Source organism: Seriola lalandi, unplaced genomic scaffold (genome assembly GCF_002814215.2).
Source record: "Seriola lalandi dorsalis isolate HSWRI2012SDOR001 ecotype SW California unplaced genomic scaffold, Sedor1 jcf7180002054334, whole genome shotgun sequence".
NCBI lineage: Eukaryota > Metazoa > Chordata > Actinopteri > Carangiformes > Carangidae > Seriola > Seriola lalandi.
Genome location: NW_019524887.1, coordinates 406,326 through 427,797, shown reverse-complemented (window position 1 = coordinate 427,797; position 21,472 = coordinate 406,326). Strand labels below are relative to the sequence as shown.

Below are 21,472 nucleotides of genomic sequence, written 5' to 3'. Positions count from 1 at the left end.
ACACTACAAACAGGGTTCTTACATGCCACAAGACACCTGGTTACTGCCAAAGCCGCCACACTCATTCACACAGGAAGAGGAGTAAAGTGCACATAGAAAGGCAGTTCAATCTAACTATCTTTATCAACCACTAGAAACTAAAAACTTCTTCATACCAGAAATCGTGACGTGAACAAGTTAACTGGCAGTTTAATTTTTTGAATGAATTTCTTTTGGAGATCAAAGTATGAAATTATTCAATGTCCTATGCTTATAATGATGTATGAAACCCATTTAACACAAACACTATGACTTTTACTTTACTTTTACTTTCTTCTATAGCATCTATTTACTGTGAGAGCTGTCAACATCGTATGCCCCAACGTCAACTACCGTAGTTGTTTACAACATCCTGTGGTAGATCTGTTTCCTCAGTTGTGATCTTCTATCTGAGTGGATGAAATTGATTTTCATCGGGTTTGCTCTCCGGTCTTCTTCAGAGACATAAATGTACAACTAATGCACAGATCTGTTCATCAGACCTCTCTCACTTTTTTTTCTGTTTCCCTTTTTTTATCTCACACAAAAACACCCCACACTCACCCACCACCATACCAACACACCAGCACAGACACTTACACAGTGTCTAATGTAAAAGTGTGAGAGTTTGAGTGAGCATGACTTTTCTGTCTGTGTCTCTCTGTCTGTCTGTTTGTCTCGTTACCAGCTGGGACAGTGCGGCCGGTATTGTTTTCACCATGTGAGTCTGTATCAGCCGTTTCAAGAAAATCTTCGAATTTCTGTCAGTCAGAATCCCTATTTAGTTTTGCTTTGAGAACATTATATATTAAGAGAAAAAAAATTACATGAATAATTCAATTTCTGTGGTATTTTTTTTACAAAAATAAAGTCATCATCAGTGTAAAATTTATTCTGCCAAATTCCTCAAAACCATGTCTGTGGCAGTTGTGGCTATAGAAGGCATCTCCACAACCATATTTTGCCATGATGACACACACACACACACACACACACACACACACACACACACACACACACACACACACACACACACAAACAGCCCCACTGTTGCAGCTGGTAATTACTGCCTCATGGTTACAACCAGTCAAGTTGCAGTTGACTGTCCAGACTCATATAACACTGTATATATAGAGAAGACTATGAATGTATTAAGTGTATTTTGTCAGAATAAGCATATGAATTCCTGTGTTATGGCCAAAAAACGTGTTTTGTAAGGTCACCTTGACCTTTGACCTTTGACCACCAAATTCTAATCAGTTCCTCTTTGAGTCCAAGTGTACATTTGTGCCAGATATAATGATATTCCATCAAGACATCGTTCCTGATATATCACTCTGTTCCACTTATGAACAGAGCCAAGCTACCTGTTTCCAAGCTTCATGTTAAGATGAAACAATCTGACTGTAGTTTCATATTTAATGTACAGATCTGAGACTGGCATCAATCTTCTCAACAAGAGAGAGAGTGAGAGTGTTTAGACATTCCTTCAAAATAAAATGCCCTTCTCTATTTACTTGAATTTAGAAAGAAAACATTTTACTTTTACAGTCAAGAGGTTGATATTATTTTAATTGAGGGAAGAAATAAACACATTTCTAGTTTCTTCCCGTCGTCTCAGACCTCCAGGCTGCTGCATGCAGTCAGCATGGCTGCCCGGGGTGAAGCCTGTAGTAACTCAGCACAGGAATGTAGGTTAGAGAGCTCTCATTAGATATTCAGTGGACTAATGCTCTACGGGTTGAACTGGCACAACTCAACTCAAGTGGATTAGACTGGCTGAGATTTGAGATGTTCTCTTTTGGATGTTTTCTGGAAAATAAGGAAGAGATTGAGCTTTTCTTCTTCAGCTGTACAACCCTTCCTGGAGACAATCCAGCCCAGTCGCTAAACCTGCAGACACCCATATTTTTACCTAATGATGAAGAAAAAAAAAAAAGTAATGATGCAGTGCAATCTTCCCCCTCCGGAAGCTTGTTTGTTTGATGGACAACTCTTGAACATGACTGAGATTATGCAGCCTGGCTTGGATGTACTGTACATATTTGCAGGCAGCACCTCCCCTGTGGGATTATCAGCGGCCAGATTAACTGGAAGCTTCTTTAGAGCATAACACACTGAACTGAAAGAAAAGAGCGTCTGTGTGGGAAGCTGCACGCAAAGCTCAATATGCATTCACTTATAGCTCTCTAACACATATGACCACTCTCTATTCTCTGCAGGGAAGTGAATTAAACATTGTAATCATGTATTATATGCCTAAATAAAAGACCGTTATACGTCTCTCTGTGCACTGCCTGGAGATCACTTCTTTTATTTAAAATTTGTTTACACATTAACAATGTATCCTGAAAATCTCAAACCACATGGGATACTGTATAAATAATTTAAAGCTAACAGAAAAACTGCTCTGACAAAAAAACTATGAATATTATTAAAATAAAATATTTTATAGTAAGAGTGGTAATTAACTCACATTAAGCCCTTTTCACATTAGGATAATGCTTTTACAGGCTTAATCTTCTCTATTTTAGATATATTGAAACATATATAAAATGAAACATATTCATTACAAACTAATGCAAAGAAAATACTCTCCAGCAGTTAAGAAATAAATAATAATGTGTTTCCCCATGGATGGCCCATAAATACGCTGACAACTCTGAATGCTTCGAGGCAAAGTTAAGCACCAAATGCACTGAACTCAGGAAATGTGGGAATAAGGCTGCAAAGAGTGAGTGTGCTTTCTTCAGCTGAGTTAAATCAGGCTCCTGAGGAGGAGTGCACTACAAACCCACTGACCTGGTAACTCTGTGGTGCTGCCACAACAACACAGCAATAAAAAAAAAAAAAAAGAAGTCGGCCGATCCCTTCAGACACACACCAGAAAAATGCAAGAACAGGAAATGGGTGAACAAAACCTGAATGCCATGCCTCCTTCAGAGGAATCCCTCTCTATCAAATGGTTTATAGAGTGTAGTATTTTAGTTTTTCCTTCATTTTTCTACAATGTTCAGATTCATTGCCGCCAACTGTGGCAAGTTTGGTCATGCAGTGAGGAACAGCTTTACTTCTTTTTTTACATTTTTCATGCTGCACAGTTTGCAAGAACCTTTAACACAAACACAGGTACTACTCAGTTTAGATTTCACCCGAGAGTCTTCTGCTCACATGAATCTCAAGCCTTTTTCTAAAACTACTGCAAAAAAATATTTTGTTACATAATTTCTATCACTGCTAAAAAAAATCACAACTGTAAACCAAGAATGTGAAATACTGTGTAGTTTTACAGCTGTTCCATCCGATGATTGACTATAGCTGTTTTGGTCACACATTCTCAATACGTTGCCCAGTTGTTCCTGACAATGTGTCTAATACTAATACAAAAAAATCTGTGAACTGAGTTATTGACTAGAGACATCCAGCACGAGCCTCGTTATCACTCAGCTGTGGTACATGAGCAGCAGATGAATTCAACAGGCAGTGTTCCCTCAAATTGATTTCCTTGTAAAACTGCTTGTTAAGGTGCTAGATCCAGAAGAGCTCACAGACTTTCATAAATCATTGCAACTAAAGAAGAAGGTAGCTAAAAGGAGAGAATAGGGCACAGCAGAACAGAAGAAATTTGACCTCTGTTGTGAAATATCATCATACATGAAAACATGGGATAGTTTTTTCGCTTAGTGGCAGAAAAACATAACAGTGGGTCTGGTTTGTTACCTTTCCAAAGTCTCGAACATCAAAGAGATCAAAGGCTTCAAATAAGTCACTTTTCTTCATCCCGAACACATCACAGCAAGACGTCAGGAAGGTGCGGATGTTCTTCAAGCACAGGAACTGCACAGAGCAACAAATGGCACTCATCAGTGTAGCATCCCTTGCCTCCATACAGCACTTACAGTCATTTGTGCCTTTTTTTTTTTCATTTTCTAGAATCATGCTGGTTCTACAAAAAAAAACACTTACCCAAAAATCACACACACTCACACAAATTAACACATTTTAGTGGTTTCTAGCCATGCAGAGAATTTTAGTGTTCATACACTATAAATATGTCGTTTCGCTTTTCTGCTGTAATGTTTGACTACCACCGTCGACCAGGTGCCATCTATCAATGCTCCTATCTTTGAAAAATTTGAACTTAAAAAGGAAAAATCAAAGTTTCTTCCTACAGAAACAGCGTCACAGAATACGCTGTCACTAGACATTACTGAAAATACTTTTTTTTTTACCACCTGATCTTTTAAACCATTCAGCAGACTATTGGCAGAGCAACAATGACATTGATGCTGCTGCTTAATGTTTTTAAATGTAATTTTTTTTTTAATGCTTTGAGCAACACAAATTAAATCCAGTTCACTTCTGTTGTATTTGGGATTTGAGCAGAAATCTCAAATATTTCAAAACCTGCAAAAATATCAGCATTTATCAGAGAGATGAGAGATAAGTAGAAAATATCTTTTCATGTCATTTAGGAGAACCCACAACTTAATTCTGTTTTAATGTAAATAACCCTCTACAGTTATATGACAAGGCGAGATCAGGGTAAAAAGTGAAGGCGAAGCATACACCCTGCAAACTGAAAGTGAAAAGTGAAAGCTTCACGGTGTGAAATGAAACCACTAACCATGTGCTCTTTTGGTGTCACTTCCTATTAGGATCTGTGTCTCAGTGGGAAGGGTGCACTCGAACAACTTTCATACTGTGCGGACAATGTGATTATGGTTATGAGTTATGGTTAAAGGTTCGGGGTCTGAGTCAACCTTACACATATACTGTTGTATTAAAACACCCAGTAAACAAATGCATTGACCATAATTTACCCTTTGTAGCACATTATTAAGTGATGACTAACCCCCAAACTGAATATGTGATAATTTACAGCATAAAAGAGCTAACAAGATTCTTGAGAACAGATAGGCCCAAGTTATCAGCTCATCATGGAGGCGCCTGTAATCACTCCACCGCCCCCTGGGGCCCTGTTTGTCTGCGGAGGAAATGCACAAACATGATGGCTCTGCACCACCGCCAGCCTCATACCCCTGAATGCAGTCACAGCTCTGGTGCACACTCTCTTGTTCACATCTACCTTCAGAGTGAAACGGAGCATGTTTGGATTCACTGGTTAAAAAAACATACAGATGTTTCTTGGTATTTTTTAAATGATTGCGTGAAGGATCATTTATTATCTTATTTTTGCTCGTATATATGGATGAGCAGCATTTATTTAAGGACGGGGAAGCCACTCTTGACAGATTTTCCTTGGATGTTTTGTATTTGTGCCACGGCCAAACATACAGTATGATAAAAATAGTACTTATGGACACATTTTCATCACAGTACACTGCACCCTCACCCTCCAGTCCATTACCTTCATGCCCTTGTTTCCACTTCCAAGATCGTAGGTCAGCGGGGCACAATGAAAGGGCCATTTAAAATCTGGCACACATGTTCTTCTCATTTATTCTCAGATGGCCTACAGCTCCAGGCTAGGACTATCCATTCTTATGCCCTGTGTTTTCTTTCACTGTCTGTCAAGAAGATAAAAGGCAAGAGGACGTGCACTGACAGAGCACATACAGGCCACTGAAATTTATAAGATAGAGTGCTGGAAAATTTATGTTTATTTATCACTGCAGCAAAGATTTTTGAAGGCTTGATGTCTTTATTTATTTATGGCAGTGTGTGGAGGGTAATAATTTTGACAACTACAAAACGTTTAATCTTGTCTCTCAAAATCAAACCATGTGAAATTCAGTTACAGGTTATTACACCTACTTCATTTAAAACTCTTCTGTGCGTGGGCGCTTCCTGCATCCTTTAACCTTAGATTAAAATGCCAAAGCTGTGCTGTACTGGAATCAAACATTTCCTGACTCGATGATACGTTTGTCAAATGCACCGTACTTTTAACAAGGCCTGATAAAGATCTAATCATCTGCAACTTTGCTTTTTGAATGAAGTGAGTACAAGTCAGTGCACAGGAAGTCTTGATCTAGTAGCGACGTATAGAACAAGGCATGAAAATTTAAGGCGAGTATTTTGATAACTATTTTTGTAGAGTTGACGAGAATAAGGAGACATCTGCCTCAGTTATATCAAGAAAGATGCTTTTTACGACATTATTGTATTTTTATTTTAATTCGTTTAACCTTAATTTAACCACTTCTTCAAGAGCATCTTGTCCATGACAGTGATCTGTAGTAGAAAATAAATCTCTTAAATAAAAAAGTGTAGTATGTGTGTGTGTAGAAATCACAAAGTCTCCTAATGGTTAACTACACATGTTGTAAGACTTTAAATTCAGTCATAAGCAGACTACAAGCTGCTGCACAGAGTAACAGTTCCCTGACTAATGGGTGGATCAAAGCCAGGATTTTATCAGGCCTCTCCAGTGGCAGCAGGAGGAATGATGAGTAAAGAGAGCGCAGTCAGTCTTGGACCATTCATTTGCTTTTCACAGGCTGAGGGATGTTTAGCGCTCTCTCACTTATTCAAGAGTAGAAATTGTAACGTCACAAAAACAGGGCACAACAAGTCTGTTTGGGTTAATTATCATTTTTAGAAGAAACAGCCTGGTGAAGACAGGTCCTCACATCAGATAATCCCCAGCCTGAGTCTGACAAAGGTCACTCTGTGCCCTTAATGTTTACAGTGACACTTATCAGTTTGAAAGAGTGCCAAAGAAAAGAAGATGGCTCTGCGTTCCCAAATTCTGGTGTTGGATATAATGTTGAGTGTGACAGATGGAACATGATGAAAAGCTGCCTCGAGGTGCAAATCCTGACAATTTACTGCTCTGGTTTGAAATCATGGAATAACCTGAGGGTAACAAAAACTCCCACACCTCTGCATTAAACTTTTAAGAACTCTGGGATATGGCTTATTGTTGTTCCCTGCAGGTGCTGTAACAAAACAGAAAACATAACCTATAACCTAACATATGCTGACATGGCTTCATGTGTTTGGAGACCTTATTTGGACATGACATCTCTGACGTCCTTTTTGTCTGTCTTTTAATTTGAAAAGCAGTTGCAAACTTGTTGATTTAAGTCGACTTAATCCATGCATAGTGTAAGACATTTTACAGGCACCGGTCATAAGCAACAGTAAAATGATTTGGTGTCGACACAGACTAAGTCATTTAACTCTGGAGCGCCTGTTTATGAGAACATCCACTCTGACTAACGGACGTCGCCCACTGTTGACATCTGACAGTACATGTTGCTCGCTACAGGCAGCCAACTGCTAAGTCACAGCATTTCTCCAGTTCTCCAGTTCCACAAGTTAGTTTGCGCTGGCACAAAAGACGTATGTACCTGTGACATCTGTGGCCGGAGATTAATCTCCTTCAGGTTGATAGTGTGAGGTCTCAGGTTGTTGAGCAGCTGGCACAGCAGCACCCCGTCCCGCAGGGTTTGCGCCAAGTCGAACACCTGCGCCGTGTCCGCAGTTACCCGGTGGTTCACGGGCAGCACGTTGCAGCTGATCAGCCACATCGCACATTGCCTCCAGTACTCCATGATGTCGGAGAGTGGTGAAAGCAGCTGGTCAGTTCCAGATGTAAAAAAAAAAAAAAAAAAAACTCTTGTCCCTATTGTAAAGCTGTGAGCAGCATGGTAAAAGCTGCGCTCAGCGCCGGGCGCTCGTCTTTTGAAACTCCAGCATCGCCTCTGCAGGACAGAGAGAGCCGCTGCAGCTTATGAGCGCTGTACACTGAAACCCCCCTCTGTCTTCGTAAACTTCCCCTTCCTTCTTCTGTGAGATTTCCTCAGAGGTGGTCGCAACTCTCTTGAATCGTTTTAAATCTATGTTTCCGCTCAGCCTACGCCTGAAATGAGTCCTCAGTGTAATATACCTGCAGAATGTGATGAAACGAGCCCTGCAAAAAACCCACTCTGTCTATGTAAAGCTTCTAATGTTTCTGTGACACAAAGGTGTTGAATCTACCCTGTGGTTGTAGTTGTGGTTAACAGGTGTTTCTTATGTCCCCCGCCATTTATAGGCTATCCTACAAATGCATATGTTAACCAGATTAAAGATTAAAATAGTTTTCACATCGCCTACTTTAACTGTCTCACTTATAGGAACGTTGGATTCATTTTATCTATACAGCTACAACAAATGATGCAAGACATTGCGTTATCAACTCATCTGTGGAATTATTATTTCAATACATGTTTATTGATGGTCTAGAAACTCAGAAAACTGTGTATGAATTACATCTTTTCAATTCGCCAATGTAGCATCTTCAAACTACTTGTCTGTCTCACCATCAAGTCCAAACTCTAAATGTATTCTATTTATAATAATATAAAAAAGAATATTTTAGCTTGATAAATTACTTAGGTGATCAATTGATTATTAAAGTTGTTAGCAATTAATGTCCTCTCTGTCAACTAATGGATTAATCAACTAAAAAATTTTTTTATTATTATTATTATTCTATTATTGTTTTAAAACTTCTTACAATGAGGAATTGTATGGGCTACAATCCTTCTCCCCCACAGACTGCCACTCTCAGCTGACATTCCATGTGGATTATAAACAGTTTTGACAGGTGATTATAATCTGAGTTCTTTGCTGGGGGAGCTGTGATCTCTATGTTTTATTATAGCCATAAGTAAAACCAGATAGAAAAGAATCAAGGCATCTAACAGAGGCAGAGAGAAGGACATCCTCCTGCCATGGGATTTACTGTAGATCACTGTCAGTAAGCCCATGATGTAAACACAGGAAGGAAGCTGAGGGATCCCGTCATGTTTTACCCTGAGTGAAGGAGCCAGATGTTTCCTTAGACATCGATCAGGCTTCAACTTATATGAGTAAATGGATTACGCAGGAAGATTCTCTCTCTTGTTTACTTAAATGCAGAAAATCATATTATGTAATGCACCATTGAAGCTGTCAACAGTATCAGATAAAATATATTAAAATATATTTATAAATATATATATACAACCCATATTGTTGATGTCCTCTTCAACAGTCAAATGCACAATGGTGCTCTTTAAACAAACATCATACAAAACTGGCACCCAATCTAATTTCAGCATAGCACTGCTGAAATTAGACATGCTGTGAATTGACCTGTAGCTGCAGTTAAAGAACTCGTTGATTGGATTTTATTGGCCTATCAGAAGGTGGGAAAAATTTAGAAATGAAGGCAGAAAAGTTACACTCATGAAAATAAGTGATGCTTGAAGAAAATCAGCTCTTACCGTGTGTCAGAAAACGTGCCCAAACAAAGGACTGTGAATAATTACACTTCAAGTCTCTCTGTTCTGATGGACAACAAATGTTGACAGAGTAGTATGTCGCAATAATCAGTGCGAGGACATTTCCAAACTTCAGAACACCTTCCATTCCATGAAGTGTCCAGCTGTCTGTGGAGAAATCCCTACAATACACAGCAGAGGAAAAAGTCACATTTAAAGTTAAAAGAATAGTATAACATCAAGACTGTCAAAAATAACCACAATGAGGAACAATTGTAAAAAATATTTTTGCCATTATTTGATTTACATGAATGGCTCAACAACAAGAAAATATTCACATCCTTATAACTTTCATTAAGTTTTACCCTAATTTGATTTTACACTCAATATGTTAAAAATATATTTAATGAACTTTCAAAATTGTACTTAATATTGTTGAAATTATGAAATGCTAAAATATTTGATGCAGATCATTAGTTATAATGGCCAAACTTAGCAGCTAATGGAGTAGCAGCTAACATGGAGTTATTCATCTGATCTTCTCATTAGAACCATGATGACCGAATTGTTTGCTAATGTTAATGACGTTCTTTTATTTTATCTAAACATTAGGTTTGCGGTGGCCAAAGTTAACAGCTAATGTTATTGAAAATAGTATATTTTATCTAGATATGATGAATAATAACCAATTTAGCAGCTAAGGTTAATAACATTTTTCACATTGCATTCATTTTAGATTTATTATACTGTAACTTCTTTTAATTTTACCTTACTATTAACTCTTCAGTGGGCAACACTAGATGATAACTGGTCATTCATAACTGTTCCACAGTGAATCACTGTTTCATTTCAGATCAATATTAAAGTTGTGATGGCTAGCAGCTAATGTTACTTAATATTAACCAACCATAAAATCCTGCCCACCATGTGTCTTGGGAATCCCTTAACCTAAGATGGAGCCAGACATTTTAGGGATAAGGATACTCTTCTCTTCAGATTGCCCTTTTTCCCCATCTTGATCCATAGTGTTGGGTTTTTGTTTTTGAGTTTATTCTTTTACTTTTGGGTTGGAGATCACGAATAGTCCAGTTATTGGTTTTTGTTTTGGTTTAGTGTAGTTAAGTTTTCTTTTGGCAGTTTATGGGGAGTATCGGGGTGCAATGGCCCATGGCATGGCTGGCTTAGTGACCTAACCATCTTTTGTTGCCTGTGATCTCCACCCTTTTTGTTTAGTACTTTTAGTATAGTTAATTATGTTTAAAATAAAGCTGTTTCTCCTTTCTTGACAACTCAAAGTCTTGGTGTCCATTCCGATCTCCATTTGAGCCAGTTGTTTGTTTAGGGAGACTCTGACACCCAGCATGAGTCCAACAGTGTGTTCATAGTACCCCAAACAACCCAGAATTATGAACCAGCATTATTGACAATGTGTTTACATGTGTTTGTGTGTACTGAAATCCTAAACCATAAGGATAATTTGCAACATGTATTCATGTAAATGTTGTTGTGTAATGTTTTTGCCTCAACAAACATTCTTTAATTTTCAAATATTAATATCTCCACTATTTTTCAATTTCTTGCAACAAAATTTTGATTCTGTATATTAATATATCACATATAGAAGTGCCACAGATCTTGCTAATTATTAGGTTTGGAGCTGAAAACCTGTATATTTTCCCAATAACTTATTTTTATTTACTTTTTTGTGGGAATGTGCTAATTTTCATTGCATACATAAATACATAAAGATGTTATACTACTCCTTTTTGAAAATAGTTTTTTTGGTAGTTTTTCTGCTTTTTGCTGTCTTTAATATTACATCGGGTGGTTTTATTTGGGATATTTGTATTATGTTAACTTAAAGGTTTTCTATCTCTGGGTGATACCTATTGAACCAGTTTTTTATTGTAATGGTTTGGTTTTTGCATAGTGAATAATGTCATCTTGTTCCGTGCATCTGGACAAAATAGTAATCTTAGTTTCTTAGCTAAATACTTGTTATATTGCGATTTCAAGCTTTTCTCAACTAATTCCTGACATCACCGAGCAGTGGAATTAGCCTGCTGCCAGGGAAAATCGGACCTCTTCGGGGCACCGGCGGACGTCTGTTCAAGGGGTAGAAAGTACAGAAACTGCACTGGTCAAAATCTATTTTTAAAACACACAACACAAGTGCAAAACATTAAGTGCATTAAGTGTCCCATGAGAGTCCAGCACATTTTTACACCTTTAGGCTGCCAAGCCATTAAGAAAAATAAATTAATAAGAAAACACGTTTTAAAGTGACATTAAAAGCTGAATTTATGTGGAATTTGGTCGGTTTTTCAAAATAAGTCACGCTTTAACCTCCACACAAGATAGCTAAATTTAACAGATAGGTGCCTTCTACTACTTATTATTATTATTATTATTATTATTATTATTATTATTATTATTATTATTATTATTATTATTATTATTATCATTGCTATCATTATATTTTTTATTATTATTGTAAACTTCCGGAGAAAAAAAAACAAAGCAAGCACGACACCGGAAATGGAACCATAAAAAAAAGAAGCTGAACCGTCAAAACATAAACAGAGCAGTCAACCTAGTGTGAACGCAGCCAGCTTGCTTTATGAACTGTCTTTTACCAAAACCTTTATGCAAGCATTCCTAATGCCGTGTGTTTTCCGTCAAAGAAATCCTAGTTGGGACACTTGGCTCAATTGCTAAGTAGTGAGGTGGAGAAAATAAATCTGCAGTAAAGATTAGGACTAAACTAAGAAGTACGCCTCGTCGGGCCTTCGAGTAGAGGTAACGCTAGCTGTGCTAGTTAGCCAGTACAAGCAGTGCTGGCTGTTTGCTAGCTGCTTTTGGACAACCAGCTGTTTGCTTGTCAAGCAGAACTGACAGCAGTATTTAGTTTCGATATTTGTTAGCCACGGAAATGCTAGTTAGCATTAGCTCACGCAATAACAGTGCCAGGTAATCGAGTACTCGTTGTTCCGCAGAGGACAATGCACAATTAAACATCACAAAGCAAAAAAGGACATTAGACGGGCCTGTGATCCAGCTAGCAAGCGAGTTAGTTTGTTAAAGTCGTAAAGTGCAGCGGTAGATTGGTAGTAACATTAGCCTGGCTGTTAGTTTGGAAGCTACAGAGCTAACAGGTAACTTGTGCACAACAGCACACAGTGTGGCGTCGTTGTTGACAACAGTTCAGCGAGTGCAAGCAGTAATGTCGGCTTACTCATGCGTACAAGTTGTCTGGTCTTAATTTCTGAACTTGCCAATTTGGTTAATAACCAACCTTAATATTGTGTTTTTGTGTGACACTCAGGTTCTCCCTCGGGTCGACGCAGGACAAAGGAGACAGAATGGCTGAGGCTGACGGCAAATCCACTGCGCTTAACGGTAAAGGATCAGTGCTAGAAAATAACTTGCTCATTTATATAGGCCATAACTGTGCGAGTTGTCATGCTCCTTCCACAGACAGGTAATCACGGGACATATTTGGTTTTACTAGGTGGCTCTGAAGAAAAGGAACCTGGAGAAGATCAACACAAGGAGGGGGATGCCTCTGGAAGCAAAGAAGGACAAACACAGTCTTCTTCTCAAGATGGTAAAGCCACTCTTCTAACTTAACAACTCCTTACAAAGATTCATGCTGCTAACACAGTTTGGTGGGGTAGAAACTTTGCTTAATTATATTTTTAATTTCATACATTTATAAATGCATTAGCAGATGGGTGACAAATTAAAGCAAAAATCTTCATCACTGAATGTTTTGATGATTATGAAAATTATGTGAATCAAATGCTATGGCCTTCACAATCACCAGATCTCAAACTACTTGAACACCTATTGGGAGATATTGGACCGATGTGTTAGACAGCGCTCTCCATCACCATCATCAAAACACCTAATGAGGGAATATCTTTTTGAAGAATGTTGTTCATCCCCTCAGTAGAGTTAAAGATTTGTAGCATCAATGCCAAGGAGAACTGAAGCTGTTCTGGTGGCATGTGGTTGCTCAACATCTTAATAGGACACTCAATGTTTAATTGGTCACCTGTCTGTATTTACTTCAGGATACCCTGGTATTCCTAACATTGCTGCAGTTGAATTTTCTCTAGTTTTTTTGCATCCTGATATGACTTATTAGTGATGCACTTTGTAGTAGAATTTGGACAGCAGTTGTGCACCTTTTGTTGAATCTCCCAATGAGACGGTGTTGTCTTAACCTTACTCTCCTTGGCTCTGGATTTCCTATTTCTGTAGCTCCCAAAGAAACAGGAGAGGTCTCTGGAGAGAAGCCTATGCCAGATGTGGAAGGAGAGGAGGGCACAAACAGAGAGGGAGAGGAGGAAGAAGACACAGACAGCATGGATGGCAGTGGTCTGTACTCTCTGACTGAGGATGGTGAAAGAGAAAGTGAGGGAGGCAGACAAGAGAGAGCAAAGGATAAAGACGGTGGGAAAAGGGCAGCTAGAAAGAGAAATAGACCTGGCGGTGGCACCAACCACTCCTCCAGCTCAGATGAGGATGATGATGATGATGAAGAAGAAGAAGAGCAGAAAGATGATGAAGACGACGATGAGGCTATGGAGGCATGGCTTGGAGCAGAGCTCCGTGACCTCCGTGGGCCTATATGGCGGGCGATACCCTCACTGCGCTCCCGGGAGATTGGCAGGGACTCGCACCAGTTTGTGAGGCGTGTGTGTGGAGCCCGAGGTCTTGTGCAGAGGCTGGAGCTCCAAGGCCGCCTGGAGAAGCACACAGGCTGTGTCAACACGTTGCACTTCAACCCCTCAGGCACACGCCTGGCATCAGGAAGTGATGACCTGCGAGTTGTCATCTGGGACTGGGCCATCCGCCATGCTGAGCTGGAGTTTGATAGCGGCCACAAGAGCAATGTCTTTCAGGTAAGGGCTGCAACTGATGATTATTTTCATTATCAATTAATCTTCCATCAGTTGTCAGTCAATCAAATGTCAGAAAAGTAAAAATGTGTCATCACAATATCCCAGAGTCCAGTGTCGTTTTTATGTTGCATGCTAAAGATATATCAATTTACACATTATATAAGAGAGAAGAGCAGGAAATCATGGTATTTGTGAAGCTGTGATCAGTTAATGTGTAGCATTTTTCCTTGATAAATTGAATGAACAATTTATGGGTTATAATTCTTGAATAACTAATTTAATGTTCTGGCAATAGAGTAATGGACTAATGGTTTCAGCACTAGAGAGCATAAAAGCAGGGTGACTGAGTGAGTGACTAATCAGAGTGTATTGTTGTCAGAAAATTCTCCCTGTCCTTGATGTACATAGGCTAAGTTCCTGCCTCACAGCGGAGACTCCACCTTGGCCATGTGTGCTCGAGATGGTCAGATCAGAGTGGCTGAGCTCTCTGCCACACAGCGCTGCAAGAACACCAAGCGGGTAGCACAACATAAAGGGGCAGCACACAAGGTGAGTGCTTGTATTGTGTTTGTGAATGAAAGTTTCAAGGAGTTTGTGCCATAAATAGCAACTGTGGTAGATATATTTAAGATTCTGATAGCCCATTAATTGAGTGCAGTCTCTCATCCATGTGTGTTTATCTGAATGTTTTAATTTCAGCTGGCCCTCGAGCCAGATTCCCCCTGCTCTTTTCTGTCTGCTGGAGAGGACGCCGTGGTGTTTGGTATTGACCTGCGTCTAGACCGTCCCGCCAAGTGAGCAATACCATCATTACAGTTATCCAAGTTTAAATTTAGTAGACACTGGGAAGTGAAAACTACTGTCAAAACTGTATATCTTGTTGAGCATAATTAAGTTGCAATCATACAGTAGACCTGAGGCAAATAACACTTTAGAGAAGTTATTATTTATGTAGTGTTATTATGCCAATATCCTGTCTGTCAGTCAGTATTGGTCAACGTCCACTTCTAAACACGTTCCTCTTTGTCAGTTTTCCTGTATTTGCTATGTGTGTGTCGTCTTCATTTTTGAGACTTTTCTGTTTATTTAACTCTTACCTGTTTTTTCGTGTCTCCTTCCATTTCGGTGGCAGTAAACTGGTGGTTGTAAAGGAAGGTGATAAAAAAGTTGGGCTGTACACCATCTTTGTCAACCCAGCAAAGACACACCACTTTGCTGTGGGCGGGAGAGACCAGTATGTCAGGTAGGAACCAGCTTCTAGTTTTAATGCTATATAATATTGCAAATGGGAGGCAATGGAAATAGCTTAAATAAGGTTAAATATTTGATTTGTTATTTCTTACTGTCTCTTAGATTTTTTGATTCTTTTTTCACTTTCTCTTCTTCTCACACTCTGTAGGATCTACGACCAGAGGAAGATTAATGAGAATGATAACAATGGTGTGCTGAAAAAGTTTTGTCCTTCACATCTGGTATCCAGTGAGTCCAAAACCAACATAACCTGCCTTGTGTACAGTCATGATGGCACAGGTAAATCACCTGCACAACGAAAACATTTTTAGAAAAAATGTGTATCTAAAGTATCAAAGTCAAGAGTGAAAGAGAGAACTGGAACAGGTTGCATTCAGTGTTTGCAAAAATAACTTCCTGACGCCACAATTTAATTTCCTTGCAATTTCCAGAAAAAACTGTTTCAAATTTATATTTGAATTCAATTTGATAATGCTTATATATTTCTATGAATATGAATATATTTTAGAAATATTTATTGAAAATAATGAGGCCTGGACTTGATGCTTGCTTGAATAATTATCTTAAAATGCCCCTCTTAACCCTGATGCAACATCAATGCAACGATCAATGACACTGAAATAGGATCAGATTTCCTCTCTGTGCTCTCATCTTTGAACACTAGGAAAGTTGGGTCGAGCACTACTTTAGGCTAGTCTGTCATGATGGCATTAAAAGAAATTACGTTAATAACTGATTGATCCTCTTTGTCTGTCTAGAACTCCTGGCCAGTTACAATGACGAGGACATCTACCTATTTGACTCCAACCACAGTGATGGGGCTGACTATCGCAGGAGATACAAGGGACACCGCAATAATGCCACAGGTATTAAATTCAACCCCCTCCCCCCCCTATTGGAGCATTACGGTAATAAATCGGTGACCTTTGTACCCAGCCATACTTCTAAAAGTCAGACTTATCAGGTGTAGCCCAACTTCTCAAGCATTTGGCAGTCAGATGCACATTACAATCCTCTCCCATCATCGCCTCTCCCTCACAGTGAAGGGGGTGAACTTCTATGGGCCAAGCAGTGAGTTTGTGGTCAGTGGCAGTGACTGTGGACACATCTACCTGTGGGACAAGTATTCAGCTCGTATCGTCCAGTTTATGGAGGGAGACAGAGGAGGAGTGGTGAGTCAGAGAGAGAAGTATATCATATATAATATAGAAATATGTATTCGGTGGACTCAAATATGACTTGGGAAAAGCTATGCAAACACATTTCTACAGTAATCTTTTTGTTTCAGTGATTCCTACAGTTTTTGATTTGGCTTGCTGCAGCTACATAATATTTTTGATATCTTTACTGTGATAAAATACATTTGGTCTATTTGGTTTTACAGAGCTATTTGCTGCTGCATACCCCCCCCCCCCCCCAAGAATAATATGTGTAAAACTTCCCATCACCTTCATAGTTAAATCTCAGTTCTTCTCTCTACTCTTAACCATCACAGGTGAACTGTCTGGAGCCTCATCCCCATCTGCCTGGTATGGCCACCAGTGGGCTGGACCATGATATCAAACTATGGGCTCCCACTGCTGAAAGCCCCACAGGACTCAAGGGTCTAAAGGAGGTATTCTACTCTGTTCTGTTTTATTCTATTCTGTTTTTTTTTTTTATAGTTTTGGTCGTCATTCTATTGGTCACAGTAACATTTTACCCATTTCTTTCTAGCAACATGTGATATCATGACATTGGTTGAGATGTCTGTTGCATGTGCATAGTCTTCTTTACGACATTCACAACTCTAATTAAGGATGCTTTGTGTGATGAAGGTGATGAAAAAAAACAAGCGGGAGCGTGATGAAGACAGCGTGCGCCACGGCGACCAGTACGACACCCAGCTGCTGTGGTTTCTGATGAGACACATGAGGAACAGACGGCCCCCAAGGGTGAGCGCTCAAACACTACAACAAACCTAGGAAACTTCAATTATGTTTTCGAGGTGTGGGAATGATAAGATGCACGTCACAACAAAAGGTTCATATTGGTTGCATATTGGGAAATGTAGGATCCAGCGTCATGAGCTTGGCGGTTTTACACACTAAAGGTCAGGATATTTCTCCCTTAATTGCTTTATTTATGATCTTTTTTTTTTCTAATGTTTTTCTTGTCGGTCCCTCACTATGTATTGAGCCACTCTCCAATTAAAGACAAACTCACAAGGAATCTGTTACTCGTTAGAGCTGCCATCATTAAAATTAAGGGGGTACATGTGAAATATTTATGACTCATGCATTTATTAGGCACTTAAAAAGTTTTAGAACACCTCAACTTTGCCAGTTGTTACTGAAATTTACATAATATAATGTCTCAGTGTTTCTGAAATTAAAGCATAGAACAGAAAATTAATAATAATTATTTTTTAATCTGTATTCTTTTAATCAGTGATCAGTTTAATCTGTAATATGTATTTACTCAAAATTTTGACTCATTCAGCTGCTGAACACATTCGTGATGTTCTTTCTACAGAGGAAATTAAACTTTGTTCAGAAAGTTTGTCCCGAGATGTTGGTTCCCACAAATGTGTTGCGTTTGCAGTTTGCTTTGCTTTGACCTTCTCTCCAGTTCATCCCAAACCAGCTCCATGGGGTTTTAGTCTCGAGACAGTGCTGGTCTTCATCATGTGAAGCCACCATCTGTTTTTTTCTTCTATTGTTTTGGGTCGTTGTCTTTCTGTAGGATGAACCCCTGACCAGCCAGCCTGTCCTTTTTTACTTGCCTTTTTCTCACCACTCTTATAACAATGTACAGTAATACTTCCTGCAGTGCAGCATTGCCCTAATGATGCATCAGACGGTGCAGTAACACAGTTTGTTCCAACACTGCCTTTGTACAGACAAAAGTTGGGGCACGTGTAGGAAATGTTTGCATTAACTTTCAAGGCTTCATTGACTTCCATTGCTGCGGGAAAGCTGTTAGATAACCATTATCTTAATCCCTGACAAAGGCCCATTTTCTATTAATAAATGTACATTATTGAACTTGGGTTGACTACTTGAACTTTGTATGGATGTTGGTAGGATAGTTGTATTGATAGGATAGTTAGATATGAGGGGTGTCATTACCAGTGCATACTGTTAAAGCTCAAATAGTCTTACTTTCACTTTTTCTTGTTCTCTTACTCTTTGTCTTGATCCAGGCACGCCGTGAGGGTACAGACCCCGACACAGATGAGTCTTGGAGCTCTCCAGATTCCTCTGATGAAGAGGAAGGAGGTCCAGACCATGTCCAGTGCATGTCCTCCTGAGCCACACACACGCACACACACACGCACACACACACACATACACACACACACACACACACACACACACACACACACACGCACGCACGCACACAGTGGGGTGCAAATATCTGAGACCACTCTCTCTTGAATAAGAAAGTGGTCTCATACTTTTGGACCCCACTGTACATACATATATACACACTTTATTGCCCTTGAATTGATGCACATAGGCAAGCACTATTGACACACTGGCATACTCAAACACTGACGAGCCACAGACTTGGGGTTTTTCTTTCACACATACAATCTCACACAGACAAACACATCATACATTTACTTAAATATGCTGTTGAAGCAGAGTGACAGATTTGTTAACGCCTGGTTTCCCAGCAGTTACAAATGTGCATATGGCGGCTACAGTCTGCATATACACTTCCAGAATCCTGATTTTTGAGAACTGTACGAAGAGGTTTAGTGAGTGCTTACATCCCTATAAACCACTTGGAGGCCCCTGCTTGTCCATACATTATCTATATGCTCTGCCTAGCCCCAGAACTATGTACTGTGCGTGTATGGCAACAAGCACCTCCAACTTTAGGCACCCTGTAGTAAGCTATACATCACCAGCAGACACCCCCCCCCGTCATCTCTTAGTAACACATCTCTTGCTCTCAAGCTTTCTTTGCTGATGTAGAGGGGTTCAGCAGGGAGGAAGGGCGTGAACTCAAACCCTGAAACCATCCCCTAAATGTGACTTCCTTTAACATTTGAACTTTGAGGGAAACCCCAGTTCCCGTCACTGCATCGCCCCAGCCTCATACTGATTTCTGGCCCTGAGCTTGAGCAGTTAGTTGCGTTTAGTCACACGTTTGCTCCCAGAGGACTACTAAATCTCTACATGCTGCATCACCCTACATGCTGCCCTCAGCTGCTCCCTCCCCTCCTCTGTCCACCACCCTCCCCCTCACTACTGAGTGCACTTTGAATCAGGGATGCTTTAGTTTGAGACACAGACAAAATGTGCACTGAGTGTGGAATTATTTGGGGGAAGAGCTGTTGTCTTGTCCTGTATCTCATTGGAAAATATCCACAGTGAAGTTTAGTTTCTTTCCTTTGTTTTTTTTTTTCAAGTGGAGGGGGATATTTTGCACTTAGATATTTCTTGACAGAGGAAGAGGAGGTTTCCTTTTGCTTCCACCAGCCTTTCCTCCTCCTCTTTCCTCTTCTTGCCCCCCTCACTCTCCATCCTGACACACCCATCTTTGACAGGAAATCTTCAGTTCACCTCTCTCACTGAACATTACAGTTGAGAAGCAGATGGTGTTCAGCATGTGCTTAGGAGATAAGGACCGATTTTGGGCTCTGTTGTTGTTGTTGTTGTTTAAAGAACGAGAACCGACCTGGATCAATCGCAATTGAAACACTGCCGATGAGCCAGTTCAGACTGGAGTGATAAAGGACTACACTTGTTCATGTGGTTCTTTTAAAATCTTTCAGTTATTCTAAACGTCTCCAATCAATTGCTGAGTGACGTTTTTCAGACAAACATTTGAACCAGGTCGGGTGTTAGCAGCCAGCACACCACTTGGGAGGAAACTTCTGTCTGTGCTGTATTAACATTGGCTCAAAGAGGAGGACGGGGGTCGGCAGGGTCAATATGCTTGCCAGTCATTTGTTGTGTGAGAGCGATAAAGTCCAGCTTTTCTCATTTTCTATGAGAACTCTAGTTAGTTGAATTTATATGTACATATATAAATATATATTAAAACTGTAAAAAAAAAAAAAGGAAAAAAAAAAGAAAAAACTTTAGCAAATGCTGTTTGACTTCAGAAAAAAAAGATGTTGAAACATTTGATTGGTATTGATGCAGAGGTTTATATTCTATATGAGGACAAAGTACTTTTAAATTCCAGAGAAAAAAGTCTTGAGGCACCATTTTTCCTTTTATGAATGACATCCCTCTGTTATGAACAGAATCACTGTCATTTCAAGTATTAAAAGTTTTGATTCTCTTTCTTGTTAAAAAAAAAACAACAAAAAAACAGTATTTCCTTTCTGTATCTTACTCCATCATTTCAGACAGTTATATTCAGAATTTTCCCACTGGCTATTTTTGGCATCTTGTATACATAAGGCTTTTGATGGACAATTTTTCTCCACCACTGCCTAATATTGCATTCTACCAGTTCAGTTGGAAATATGTACGATTTGTGCAATAAACTAAAAGACAGTGCTTTTGATGTTGTCATTATTTTATGGTCTGATCCTTTGTTGTATTGTTGTACTGCTCTAACATACTGTGTATTGTTGTTTATTGATTGACATAAGTGGCCACAAGAGGTCCTGTTCTTTATCTGCAGAGACTTAATTCTGTCAACAGTTTTCAAATATCCCTTGCAGGGTTTGATCAATATGTGTTTGATAAAGTTCACACTAGTACTGATCTAGACTGTTGCAAGTGAAATATATTCCGTGCCAATATTTGTTCATTTTTTTAAAAAGAGGCAATTCCATAAAGTTGGGGGTGAACTTAAAATTTTTTTTTTAAAAAGCAGTGGATTCTGAGATGTCCTGACTTGACCTCAAGTTTAGGTGAAGCCCCAAAAGCACTAAATCCCACATTTCCCGTAATGCAAGTCAGTAGTTTATTTTTGTTAGACCAGCCCTTTATAGTAAATGCTCATGTCTTTTAAACTCCACTCCCTAAGTTTTTTTAATACAGTCTTTCAGTTAAAAAATATAGTGCCCACGCTCTTGATGGCCAAGGTGGCAGCATCAATTCCATTAACCACCAGTGAATACTG

The 21,472-nt window shown here is 39.3% G+C and overlaps 2 protein-coding genes across 5 annotated transcripts in view; one reads left to right on the top strand and one right to left on the bottom strand.

Moving 5' to 3' along the window:
- The window catches only part of LOC111655888 (guanine nucleotide exchange factor VAV3-like), a 37,171-nt gene extending 29,533 nt beyond the window's left edge, over positions 1 to 7,638 (bottom strand). The window contains exons 1-2 of one of the 2 annotated variants that reach the window (XM_087174277.1): positions 7,338 to 7,638; positions 3,739 to 3,855 (exon numbers count right to left, since the gene is read on the bottom strand). In XM_087174277.1, coding sequence (XP_087030403.1) covers positions 3,739 to 3,855; positions 7,338 to 7,541 — 321 coding nt within the window. In that variant the 5' untranslated portion in view covers positions 7,542 to 7,638. The remainder of the gene's footprint in view (positions 1 to 3,738; positions 3,856 to 7,337) is intronic. The other variant, XM_023407426.2, reaches the window with a different exon arrangement.
- Positions 7,639 to 11,786: 4,148 nt separating this feature from the next.
- On the top strand, positions 11,787 to 20,901 carry dcaf8 (DDB1 and CUL4 associated factor 8). Of its 3 annotated transcripts, none has more exons than XM_023407422.2 (13): positions 11,787 to 12,035; positions 12,562 to 12,635; positions 12,748 to 12,843; positions 13,503 to 14,146; positions 14,555 to 14,695; positions 14,846 to 14,940; positions 15,279 to 15,389; positions 15,546 to 15,676; positions 16,156 to 16,263; positions 16,439 to 16,569; positions 16,893 to 17,012; positions 17,215 to 17,331; positions 18,582 to 20,901. In XM_023407422.2, the coding sequence occupies exons 2-13, from the start codon at positions 12,599 to 12,601 to the stop codon at positions 18,687 to 18,689; spliced, it is 1,839 nt and encodes a 612-aa protein (XP_023263190.1). In that variant the 5' UTR covers positions 11,787 to 12,035; positions 12,562 to 12,598; the 3' UTR covers positions 18,690 to 20,901. The 3 variants fall into 3 exon arrangements, with proteins under 3 accessions (XP_023263190.1, XP_023263191.1, XP_023263192.1); XM_023407423.1 differs by lacking the exon at positions 11,787 to 12,035 and adding an exon at positions 12,043 to 12,301; XM_023407424.2 differs by lacking the exon at positions 11,787 to 12,035 and adding an exon at positions 12,043 to 12,391.
- Positions 20,902 to 21,472: the final 571 nt, after the last annotated feature.

Bases quoted from the DNA above. Each gene is read 5' to 3' on its own strand.
- dcaf8 (XM_023407422.2), top strand. From the start codon at position 12,599: ATGGCTGAGGCTGACGGCAAATCCACTGCGCTTAACG. The intron at 12,636-12,747 runs GTAAAGGATCAG...TGGTTTTACTAG, and splicing joins CAAATCCACTGCGCTTAACG to GTGGCTCTGAAGAAAAGGAA. The intron at 12,844-13,502 runs GTAAAGCCACTC...CTATTTCTGTAG, and splicing joins ACAGTCTTCTTCTCAAGATG to CTCCCAAAGAAACAGGAGAG.